Source organism: Saccostrea cucullata, unplaced genomic scaffold (genome assembly GCF_032062105.1).
Source record: "Saccostrea cucullata isolate Sc308-1 unplaced genomic scaffold, CSIRO_AGI_Scuc_v1 ctg162, whole genome shotgun sequence".
NCBI lineage: Eukaryota > Metazoa > Mollusca > Bivalvia > Ostreida > Ostreidae > Saccostrea > Saccostrea cuccullata.
In genome coordinates this window covers 336,485-349,003 of record NW_026930272.1, presented here as the reverse complement: position 1 = coordinate 349,003, position 12,519 = coordinate 336,485, and the positions used below count along the sequence as shown (strand labels likewise).

Sequence of the window (12,519 nt, the reverse complement as noted above, 5' to 3'; positions counted from 1 at the left end):
AAATCAAGGACGTCGTCGGTCTTCAACTTTCGTCATGACGTCAACATGGCGAAGTCAAGGACGAATTAGGCCTATTTTGGAGAATTAATTCGCGTATTTACGATATTTGTTGACTTAAACAACATTCAATGAGTTTTTATAAATTTAATTTATAGATTGTTTTGACAAATAAAGTTGGATTTTATCAATATTCATCTTGTATACGTTTCTTTGCGGCATAAAGTATTCCTACGCCGTACAAAATAACGGATTGTATGGCGGCCTCAAAGGGAAATAACTTTAATAATTTAAAAAAATCGTAATTGGAATTATAAGAATTAAACGTTCTTTTTTCAGAATTTATCGATGTGTAAACTCTGCCTTTTTACTCACAAACTTAACATAAAAGTGCTTCGCACTTTTATTCAGTTTGTGAGCAAAAAGGCAGAGTTTACACATCGATAAATTCTGAAAAAAGAACGTTTAATCCTATAGTAAATAGAGAGGTTTAGCAAACCAACGTGTACGCGTACTTGTACGTGTAGCAGGGGATTCCCCCCGGAAGTCTGTGTATTACGTCATCATTCTTGTTAATGACGAATTTCTACACGTTTATCGAAACGTGTAAATCACCGAGTACACGTAAGTACAAACTTGTAGCTGATATTTCTTTATTTGATGTTTGTTTGAAAGAAAGATAACGAATTTTGAAAAATAGATGATATAATGCGGATGTTGGTAGAAAAAAAAACATATGTTCTCATTGAAAAAAGTATCTTATTGATTGTCAAATACACACTATCTTGTCTGTCACAACATACATATATGAATCAAGTTTATGACAAGTTCATGATACACGATATACGTTCACAAATCATCTTTTATAATTCATACAGAGACGGTTTGGTCGAAGGGGGGGGGTGCATGGCAGGGTTGTTGAAATACACAGTAATAAAAAAGTATCACTGTATTATTTTTCAGTTTCCTAACATGTCTGAGCGTAAGAAGCAAATAAGATTTTCCAAGAAGGATGATTTGTTACTTCTGAGAGAAGTTTTGGCAAAAAACCCGTTTAAAGATCGAGCTAAGTGGACTGAGGTCAGCGATGCTATTAGCAGGGGTGGATTCACGGTAGATGGCCGGAGAGTCCGAGAGAGAACCAACCTGCTGTTGGAACACCATAGAAAAAATGATGCAGAAAGCAAAAAAAAGTATAAAAACTATCGCATATTCCCAATCTGATTTTTTTCTTACTTTGCATATATACTAAATGTATATGGCTTGTGTATGGCTGGTATATTTAATACATCTAACCATATAATTTTACTAGTATAATAATCTTAGATATATTACAATGCTGCATGTTGAAAAAAAATATATCCATTATCAAGATTCTAGTCATAATCAGTGCGGTGACTTTTAAATGTTTAAAGAGGGGGGGGGGTACTAAAAAGTCAAAAGGGGTTTGGAAAAATTTAAGAATTACATATTACGTTCAAGCAGAATTTTGAACAATGTTTTTTTTTTAAAATGCAATGAATTACATTGAAGCAGATCTATGACTAGAGTTCAAATATTTATTGATTTTAAATTATATATTACATGTAAGACTATAAACCTACATGATTTTTAGATTCAGAAAAGTATCATATATTTTTTTTTAACTTAGATCAGGAGTTTCTGAAGAATATGACGAAAAAACAACATTATTAGACGACATATTGGAATTAAAAGAGGAGGAAGAGAGAATAAAAGAAAGTGAGAAAGAGAAGAAGTCTGCCGATGATCGAAAAGGAAAAGACATACGAAAACGTGCTCTTGAAAATTTAAGCAAAGGTAGGCTTTAAAAACGCTATTTTTATAATTTGTTGTAAATATTCAATTTGTGTTTATTAAGATTAAATTTAAAAAAGCATTCAAAGCGCTTAAATTTTTCCCTTGATTTTAGTGAGAGAATTGATTTTAAATTTATACATGTAAATCTATTTGGTATTTGATCCATTTAGACGAAGATCAAGGTGACCAAACTCCCAAAAAAATTTTACGAAATTTTACAACTAATATTATGGAGTATCTGCAGACAAAATCTAACCAAGAAAGCGAATATAAGAAAGAGGAACTTAAACTGAGAGGAGAAGAACTTAAACTTCAGAGGGAAAGATTTGAATTAGAAAGAGAAGAAAGAAGGGAAAGAGTGGAGACTGAAAAAAAAGGAAAAGGCTCTAATGTTGCAGCTTCTCCAGAAAGCTTTGAATCAAAAATAATTTTTGTGTATTGCAAATTTCAAATTTTAATCAATAAATATCAAAATTGAAAAACAAGATAAATAAATATCAATAAAACTTAAATCATATCCTAAGTTTGTTTTGTACATTTTTCTTTACTCTGCGTCTTAAATTTGAATGAAAATATTTCAGAACAGTCAACGATGTAAATATTCTTCAAGGGAGGGTGGATGCAGCCCGAAAAACGACCCAGTTTCGCTCCCATACAAACATGTATGACAACTGGTTAGTAAGACAGCGACTTTATAGTATTTTCCAACAGGCTGAAGATAGAGTTTGTGGTTTTTCTTGTAATCAAGAAAAGCGAACAGGCTCAACAGTTTCCCAAATCCCCACTCCACACTAATTCTTACAGCTGACATGCGCCTGTTAAAACGCGCTTGGTTAGCAGAGAGAAAGGCACCTTTGAAGGGTGGTACAATGAATGGCGTTAAGGGATATGCTGGATCCCCATAAACACAATAGGCCTCATTGTTGGGCGTTGTCATATTCCTCTGCATTTCGATTTCCACACCACTCTCTCTCAGCAAACCGGCATCGTGTCGCCTCCCTTCCACTGGGCCATAAAAATGCGCAATTATTCCATTAGGGGCCATGATACTTTGGAATTTCAAGCCATGTACTCGTTTATGGCCATTGTAAACAATTCTCTGGTTGTGCGCTGGACGACATATTGGTCGAACGGTACCATCGATGAAACCCCAGCAGTTTTCCAGAGGAGCATTTTTATCCCGAATAGCGGTAGCCATGGCTTGAAGCTCACCATGTGACAACCAGGGTCTGTCCAGTGTATCGAGAAGAAAGGCATAATTGTCGTATATGAAGTCAAGTGCTGTGTTAAATATGTTTGAAAGACACAAACATGCTCATATTTTGTTCTACCAAATAGCGGGGATAAGTCCTCGAGACGATTAGGATATGCAAGACGCCTAATTACAACGGATAACCCCTCCATTCCACTGCACGCTGTGCGATTCGCACACCGAAAAACCTCTGGGACTTCCATTACACGTCTGATCTCATTTAATCCAGCTTTATCAAAGCGAAATAAATGCTTACATTGTTGGTCTGAAATTCATATTTACTGGATTTTGTTTCCAGAAGTAATAAGTCATCATCTTCCGTAATTGCGGCCAACATCTTTAAATTTAGTGCCATTTTCGAAAGATTGTAAAATCAAAGCTTATAAGCTAACAAATGTTTATTATTATCCAATGAAAAAAACTTTTACATTCAAAAAATTACAGGAACACGTACACGTTTTAATTGCTAAACAACAAAAGTAATAACAACTTGTACGTGTAACTCTAACTTGTAATTCACACGTACAAGTACGCGTACACGTTGGTTTGCTAAACCTCTCTAATGTCTTCAGACCCACATTTTGCTACTATATCCATTATGACGTCATAATCACTTTCAACTTTCTTTTTCTCGTACTTTACGGCTCTAATAGAAATAGGTAGAAAATACGGTATTTTCTACGAATTCAATTTGAATTTACATGAAAAGTAGTCCCGATACCTATATTAGATTTGACATTATTTTAAAGAAGAGGCCATGAACTTACAAATTACCATTTTCTAAGAGACTGTAGGCAATCTGGATACATTTTCTTTTGTTGGATATGAAAAAACTCCCATATTTGTGGAGCTTTCCTCAATTTTTCATTGGAAATGACAGTTTTAAATATGATTTTTCATCGAGTTTACTTACAAATTATGCCCCGAAACACCTTATTTGACCAAGCTATAGTTATGAAGCATCATCAAAGGAATTTATTTCTTTAATTTCATAAATCTGTAGGCACCTTTCATTTACTAGATCTTGACCTTAACGAATGTTTTTCAGTTAAGGAATGAAGCTTATTTCAACTTATGTTATCCGATATAACATAACTTGGGGCAGTTTACGCTTTATAAACCGCGAAGCGTAAACTGCCTCAAGTTTTGTTATATCGGATAACATAAGTTGAAATAAGCTTCATTCCTTATAATTTAATTTCAGGGTAGACAATAAGACAATATTTCCTCCGGAAAAAGGCTTAAAATTGAGCATTATTTTAAAAGTAACGTCAAGCGGAGTAATACGTTTTTGACGTAACTCATTGTGACGTAGGGAAGTTATGTTATACAAAATGGATAAAATCAAATGACGTGTAACAACTAAAATTAAATTAATTTTGCAAACTCACACTTAACTTAAAATCATTCCTAATATTACATTTTAAATGTTTGGAAGCAGCTAAAATATACTCAATATTTGAATTTCTCGCTGCCCTATATCGTTACATTTTTACTAACGTCGTTGCAACCTCAATGTGACGTCACGTTAACGCACGTTTCTCTGTGTATATTTCTACGCGTGAGTATACACGAAAATGGTATTTAAATCAATTTCACAGTTGGCTTAGTAGAAAAACACAGCGAATGTAAAAATATATTAATGATACCAACATTTAATCATTATCGAGGGGGAAAAACACCAGACCGTTTACAATACCATACGTGCAAACCAAAAACAATGTCATATATATGTACCATTACAGTCAACAACTGCACATTTTATTACAAACAAAAAAAAATCCATAAATTAAATATGATCAAACAAAATGCAACATAAATAAATAATATCTGAAATGCCGGTATCAAACATAATAATTTACAAAAGAAGTAATGAGCTTAGTAAAATCAATTGATAGCAAACAAAATTAAAAAAGTTAAAACGCTTCTGGCAAGAGCTAGAAAGTTTATTGCTATTACCCGCTAAACCCGAAGATACTGGATAATCAGAAAACTTGTTTTTATTCACAATAGGTTTTGCTTTCTGAGTTGTTGGTGCAACTGTCACTTTCGAGATTTTTACTGAAGTGGCATAATTTGGCTTTGGTTTCGTGGTAGCTATTGGTTTCTGTGTAGTTGTTGGTGTCTGAGTTGATTTTGGTGTTGTATTAGGCGTTGGTTTTGACGTTGCTTTCTGTGTTGTTTTTGATGTTGCTTTCTGTGTAGACTTGGGTGTTGCTGTTGTCGTTGTTGTCTTTGCTGCTTTAGTTGTCCGTGCTAGTGTTGTTGGGCTGCTTCCTGCTGACTTTGTTGTCTGTGTTGTTTTGTGAGCTGTTTGTGTTGTCGGTTGAGCTTTTGATGACGTAGGCGGCTTCAAGCTACTCGTCGTAACCGGTGTTGTTATCGGACCTAAATGATAAAGTGAATATTACATAAAACAATTTTTTTTTTGCAAAGTTTGTACTTTAGAAGTAAAGCAAGAGATCTTCAACAAGTATTCAAATGATTCTACAAATAAACTTACCGGCCGTAACATTCCACTGCCTGATAATCGAGTTGTCATAATCTTTCCTATGAAAACTCATAGCTGGACTGTAGATGTTGTAGATATGCCTCGAGTAGGTCGGCCTCGTTATGGCTTCTCGTCGTCTGCGCCCCGCTGGAGCAGCAGTTGTGGCGGTCGCTGTGGAATTACAACTTCTGTCACATTCGGCGTCTTTTTCCGTCAACAAACACACGAAAGCCTTACAATGTAGAAACACTTCATCGAAATTGACAAACTTAAATGTTTGGTAGCGATATCCAAAAGACGTCGAATTTAATGGAAAGAACCCAAGTGTTGGATCAAATTGACACCTGGAAAGCATAAAGTTTTATATAAATGATAGATAATAGTTGATAGGTTTCAATTCATTATATAATTCGCAATCGCCATAGGATAAGACTTTTAATTGGATGAAAATTAATGAATTCAACACCTTAAACTTCCATAAATGTACATCAATAATTGCTGGTCTTCGTAAAGAAATGATTTTTAGAAGCTAAGCACGTCTTGGTTGCATTTTTTTATTTTAGATTTTGCTTGCATAAAAAGTGAGTAATATATTTTTTTTTTAAAAAATTCTGTACTGACTTGTTCTCAAATAGTGGGTAATTTGTGGGATCCGTTTCAGAAGTAGTTGGTGTTGCCACACAATCTGGAACAACTAGCTTGAGGTTGGAATCCACGTTTTCTAAAGTGAGTGCTACATTGAGCCATTCTCCTAAAGTCAGATTCAATGGAAAGTCAGATACAGGATTGTTAAATGAGTTATTTTTAAAGAAATCCATTCTTATGTTGAAAGTTCCCGGGGCTTTTTGTGTTACACTTTCTGTTTGTGGAAGCATCCCTTGATCTGTATCCAAATCTCGTGGAAACTCGCACGAGACCTCCACTCGGTATGTATTCACTCTATAAACATTTCCCTCAGTTGATGTGTAGTCATAACGAATCACGTTGGTGTAAACAATGTGCGTTTCGTTTGTCTGAAATTGAATATGTATGGAAGTGTACAAAACAGAGTGTTGTACATTGCACTTTGTATTTTTAACTTCATTTTCATTAGAACTAAGATTTCATGGACACAAATATTAAGTATATAGAATTTAACAAGTATACACCATAAAGTTGAATTTGAGGTTTTCTTCATAGGAAAACCCGTATTTATTTGATCAGATGTATGTGACTAAGGATGATGTTTCTTGATGATGTTACCGTAACACGGGTTCCACACTCGTCGAATGGTATACTAATGGAAACAAAGTTTGCATCAGTTGATTTGACGAGATTACAGACACCAGTGGTTTGGTTGAAAATTGTAAGAAACTTTTCTTCCAAGTTCTTATCATTCTGAAGACTGAATAAAGCCTTGATCTGTCCATTAGCACATTCCAAGGTTGGAATTGGGGCTGTAATCATAAAAAATAACTTTTTAAAGAAAAGTTTCGAACACTCCTGACTTTTCATACTAAATGACTTTTAAAGCGATGAAACTTCGAACACTCTTGACTTTCTTTATCATCGTAGTTTAATATGAATTCAAACCAATGAAAGACAAAGAACAGGATAGAGAAACAATAAGATTTGTACATAGAAGAAGGACTATTTTCTTACGAATTGGCGGTGAATTGTCCAGTATTGTACAGGCTACGCTGGCATACTCATCTCGCCCGCTGCAATCAATGGCTGCCCCAGTCGTGGAGGTACAATCTCGTATACTGTTCTCGTTACCTTGGCATTCTACGTCATCCAAAGCGTATGTGGAGCTGACGTTCTGACGGACATAGTTAATTTCAATCGGAGAACCCGCTCGAGCGTCCACGGGACTGAAATTCAAAATAAGAAAGAAATACTTAAATATAGTCCGTTCCATGGTACAGGTACCAATATTATCAAAGTTTACATTACAACTGTATACCGACCACAGGTACATGTACTTGTGGACAGGACACACCCCCCATATATACTCCCATGGTCAAAATATCCTGGTCATACCCTGATATTATAAAATAGAGTATTTCAAAATACCCAGGTATGACTTTTTTAGTAAATCGTTAAATCTATGTTATTTTCTGGATTTTTCATACGGAATACGCTGTAAATAAGTACTAGAAACAAAATTCATGACAAAAAAAGAAAAAAAAATATTTTGACCAGGGGTGTTTATAGGGGGGGGGGGTCCTGTCCACAAGTACCTGTCATACCGACATGAATAAAAGCTTTCACGTAGGAAAGAACAATAGATCATTTCTTCACATCTATCCGCTTTGATAGCAAACCACAATTAAGATGGATTGAAAGTAGACTTTAAATTGTTATATATATACTACCCAAATATTTTTAATCAACATTTTGTATATTTATTGTTGATGATTCACTTGTGCAATCGTTTGTTTCATGAATATCAATTTTAAAAACTTTTTAAAAATACAATTGCATATCAATACGTTAATTTCAGTATTTTTCATTCAAAAACTTAAAAAAAAAAAATTAGAAAAAGAATACATATACACAAAAATAAATAAATAAAAAAATCAGAGAAATGTTTTTGAAATGTACTTAATATAATTACTCAAAACAAAGCATTCTGCATATGACCTGGGCGTCGGATCTGCCCCAGCGGTCGTCACAGATAGCATTCCATTGATTGTTCAGGTAAACCTCCACGAACCCGAGTCCTCGCTGGTCTGTGGGGCCCACAATTCGCACGTCCCAATTCTGAGGGGCGGTTGGAGCAGTAGCTGTAATGAAATATAATGGCTTAAATAGAAATCAATTTAAATGTTTTTACCGGCAATGCGTACAATTTATTTGTCAGAACTTTATTTTCGCGTTACGCCCGCGAAAATACCATTCTTGCGTATGATAGCATTCCTTAAGATTAAATAGAGCAATGACCATAACTTGTCTCGTTCGCTAATGAGGAATCATAGCTGCAGAACTGTAGCTCTCCGAAAAATACATATTGACAGACCGGAGAGCTACAGTGCCACCCATTGAAATAACTGGAAATTTTAGATGATCTCAATTTCAGGCCCAGAAGGGCTACTAACAACGGTTTAAAGGAATGTTTTGTTGTGGAAACAGTGGATGAATATGTTAGGAACAAACGGTTAGTAATATTTTGACTTTTTGAGGGACGGAGAAATAAATCAAGGAACAGCGCACTTTTTTGCGCGCAATAAATGTACAGTTTTTTCAATGGGTGGCACTGCAGCTCTCCGGTCTGTCAATATAATTATATTTTTCGGAGAGTTACAGTTCTGCAGCTAGAAGAATCAATGACTATATGGCGAAAAAAAAGTGTCGCGAAAATTTAGTGATCTACAGTATCATTATGTTGTCAGACATTTGCACCTGAAAGCAGCTTTTAATTTTCGCTTTTGATTTATTTTGGTTATTTTCAAGGCTGAATAACATTAAAATAATATTATACTATGTGCATGAATTATTTCATAATGTTTTGTATGTTTTTGACTTTGAAGTTCCCTACTGTACAGTTGTAAGGATTGTCACAGTGACTATTTTGCTGTTTTTGCTTTAGTGTTTTTTTTATTTGCTTTTTTGTTTTACTTGAGGCAAGTTGTTGACCTTTTAAGTTTTTTTCTGTACAATTGTTGAGCTTATGTTTGATGTCATGTAAAGTTCTCTGTGTTGTGTTTAACTTATTGTACACTTGCTGTACAGTTGCTATAAAGATTGTGACTAGTCTGATTATCTTATTAGTTGCTGATTTTGTATCATTAATTGTACAGCTTTTGGATATGTACCTGTGATTTATTTGCTATACAATTGTTGTTTTTTAATTATATATTGATATAAATGACTTTCTTGCTGTACGATTGAGGGGTTTTTAATTTATTAACTTACTTTACATCCGCTGATTGGTGACATCTGCTGTACAGTTTTTGGACTTTGTTGGTGTACAGTTAATTTCTATAACTAACTGACTGTACAGTAGTTGGTTTTTTACTAACTGACTGTACAGTAGTTGGTTTTTGACTAACTGACTATACAATTGTTAGTTTGTAACTAACTAAGTGTACGGCTATTGGGTTTTTACTTCTTCAATTGTTAAGTTTGTGACCTACATGTACTAGCTGTACAGTTGTTAAGTTTGTGATTACTAGCTGTACAGTTGTTGGTTTGTGACGTAGTAGTTGTACAGTTGTTGGATTGTGACGTACTGGCTGTACAGCTGTTGGATTGTAACTTACTTGCTGTACAATTGTTGGTTTGTGACTGACTTGTCGTTAAGTCGTTGCAAGTTAGTGAGTTACATGTACTAGCCGTACAGTTTCTAGTTTGTGACTTACTAGCTGTACATTTGTTGTCGGTTTGTAACTTACTTGCGGTACAGTTGTTACTAGTTTGTGACTTACTTGCTGTAACATTGTTGCCAGTTTATAACTTACTTACTGTAGCATGTTTGCCATTGTTGGGTTTGTGACTTACTTGCTTTACGGTTGTTGGATTTTTTACTTACTTGCTGTACAGTTGTTAGGCTGGATGGTAGCAGGAGCGCGGGTCGTCGGTGACCCTGTTGGGGCTGCGGTCACACCTGAGGTACGGCAGTGGACCCCCACGTCCTCATTGTGACCACAGTTGGTGTTGCCCCATCCTGAAAACTGACACTGGTCTATAGATTGCTCTGTGCCGTCACAGTTTACGTCATCCATCCATATCCGGCCTGTTCCCGCGCCAAATGTCCCGTTAGTTATGGCTGTTCCTCCCTCACTTTAAAAATCATATTGAAAATTTGTATTTTATTTTATCCTTCAAATGTTGTTTTAATATAAGAAAAACTGAATCCTTTTTTGCTAATTTAGACAGCAAAATTAAAGCATCATATACCGGTATGCAGTTTTTAGGTACTTTCTCAAGTTATAATCATTTATTATCTATACTTAAAAAAATAGATTTTTATTGTGATCATTTACAATGTGTATAAGAAAAGATACATGACATATAGAAGACGTAATTGCCCTTATCATCTTTTTATTGTAAAGTACATACTATTATATGAAGGCGCTCATACTCAAAATCAATACTTGATATTAACCAAGATCAAACCATGAAGCTTTGTCATGGTTTGAACTTTTTGGTTGATATGTCATAGGGTTCCAAGAGTTAATAAATTGAATGTTAAGTTATCGATATATATAACCTTGGAATGCATAAGAGTTATATATTTTGATATATATTTAGACATAATGTACTTATATGTGTGTGTCCTATTTTTATTTTCCAAAATTTGCTTCTCCTCATAGAGCTCAATGCATTCTTCATAAATTATAAATTACTGCTCCGGTAATTATGTCTTTAAAAATTTCTTCCACCCATGGGGGGGGGGATTATAATTTGCCAGGCATGATAAACTGAGAGATTTGGAAACTTGTTTTGTGGAATGGAGTTTGTGTGATCCGAGGAAGGGGTGGAGAATTGGGTGGGGATAGGGAGGGTAGTATCATGAAAATACATGTAAAATATATAAAAAGTGAGAATTTTTTTCCTGAATATTTAGATCATTTATAATTCATAACATACAAAAAGAAAAAAAAACGATTCTTACTTGAATCCCTGCATCCTACATATAACCCCAGCGTCCGCCGTGTCAAACTGATCATCGCACACCGTCCCCCAGGTACCATTATAGAGCACCTCTACTCTACCCTGATTAGCTGTCGCCCCGGTACCACTGAATCGTACCGAAATACCCTGTCCTTTATATGTAAATAATATAAATAATTATATTAAAAAAATAGATTTGAATAATATATATAATAATAATATTTAATAATAATAATAACAGAGAGAGAGAGAGAGAGAGAGAGAGAGAGAGAGAGAGAGAGAGAGAGAGAGAGAGAGAGAGAGAGAGAGAGAGAGAGAGAGAGAGAGAGAGAGAGAGAGAGAGAGAGAGAGAGAGAGAGAACAATACAAAGTTCATATCGATCAAAAGATTAATTTTGTAATGTTGACCTGAAATGACAAAAATCAAACCAATTTTTTTATTTGTAAACAAATCATAGAACGTGTATATTCTTGTTTCCTGTATTTAGAAAATGAAATTCTTACCTGTAATCACGGGAAAAACAAGAACAAGCAAAATTAAAATCGTTCCTGGAGTCTTCATGGTCATGTGGTGACAAAATCATAAAGTCATTTGGACATCGATCGTTATTACTGAGTGCAATAAGGATGGTTAGGTCTACATTCTAAGACTGTCAACATTCACACATGCGCAGTTTATTAAACTGTAGCATTTCCAACTCCATTAAATATTTATTTTGAAGGATTTTAAATGTCCTTCTACATGTATAAAACTTCAAAATAATGTTATAAAATGTGAGATGAGTCAAAAAGGCGTCTACTTTCACATTCTAATACCTTAGTAACGGACATAAACAACATCGCGCGACATCCCGAACTTATTACCGAGCCCGATTTTAAATTGATAAAAAAAATTTGGCGACGAATCATTTTTAAGCATGACTATATAAATTTAGCTTTAACAAAATTTCTCTTTTTATATATAAATATTCACATAAATGTGTAATATTCTTGTAGAGTTTGACAATAGTTAAAATGAAAGTACGAGTCATCATCACTGACAAATAGATTTATTGTCTCCAAAAATGACTATGAATCAATGCAGTGTATTAATACCTGTGAAAAATAACAGCAATGACCATTTACAACTAAAAACACAACAATGAAAAAGCACTTCATAAAACGTTTAATTTAGTATTGAGGGAAAAATATATTATTAAAATGTTTTATTTTAAATGCGCACTTTCTATAATATACTCGCCAAATGGAAAAATATAAGCGTAATTTTTAATTGATTTCTGCTACAATGATCACAGTGGTCATGGCACTAGATATTATTTGTAATTCTGAATTTTCAGGTCGTGACTCTTCGATTCATTATCGT

General features: G+C 34.4%; 2 protein-coding genes and 1 pseudogene across 2 annotated transcripts in view; 2 read left to right on the top strand and 1 right to left on the bottom strand.

The window, feature by feature from the left end:
* LOC134283525 (receptor-type tyrosine-protein phosphatase kappa-like) overlaps window positions 1–12,519 on the top strand; it is a 36,194-nt gene that overhangs the window by 3,089 nt on the left and 20,586 nt on the right. The window lies entirely within an intron of this gene.
* On the top strand, window positions 970–2,243 carry LOC134283499 (trichohyalin-like; annotated as a pseudogene).
* LOC134283523 (deleted in malignant brain tumors 1 protein-like) lies at window positions 4,813–11,976 on the bottom strand. Its single transcript, XM_062766037.1, has 9 exons — window positions 11,661–11,976; window positions 11,158–11,308; window positions 10,072–10,322; window positions 8,158–8,326; window positions 7,200–7,411; window positions 6,801–6,994; window positions 6,180–6,571; window positions 5,571–5,902; window positions 4,813–5,455 (listed from the first exon to the last, which is right to left on the bottom strand). The coding sequence occupies exons 1-9, from the start codon at window positions 11,722–11,724 to the stop codon at window positions 4,926–4,928; spliced, it is 2,295 nt and encodes a 764-aa protein (XP_062622021.1). The 5' UTR covers window positions 11,725–11,976; the 3' UTR covers window positions 4,813–4,925.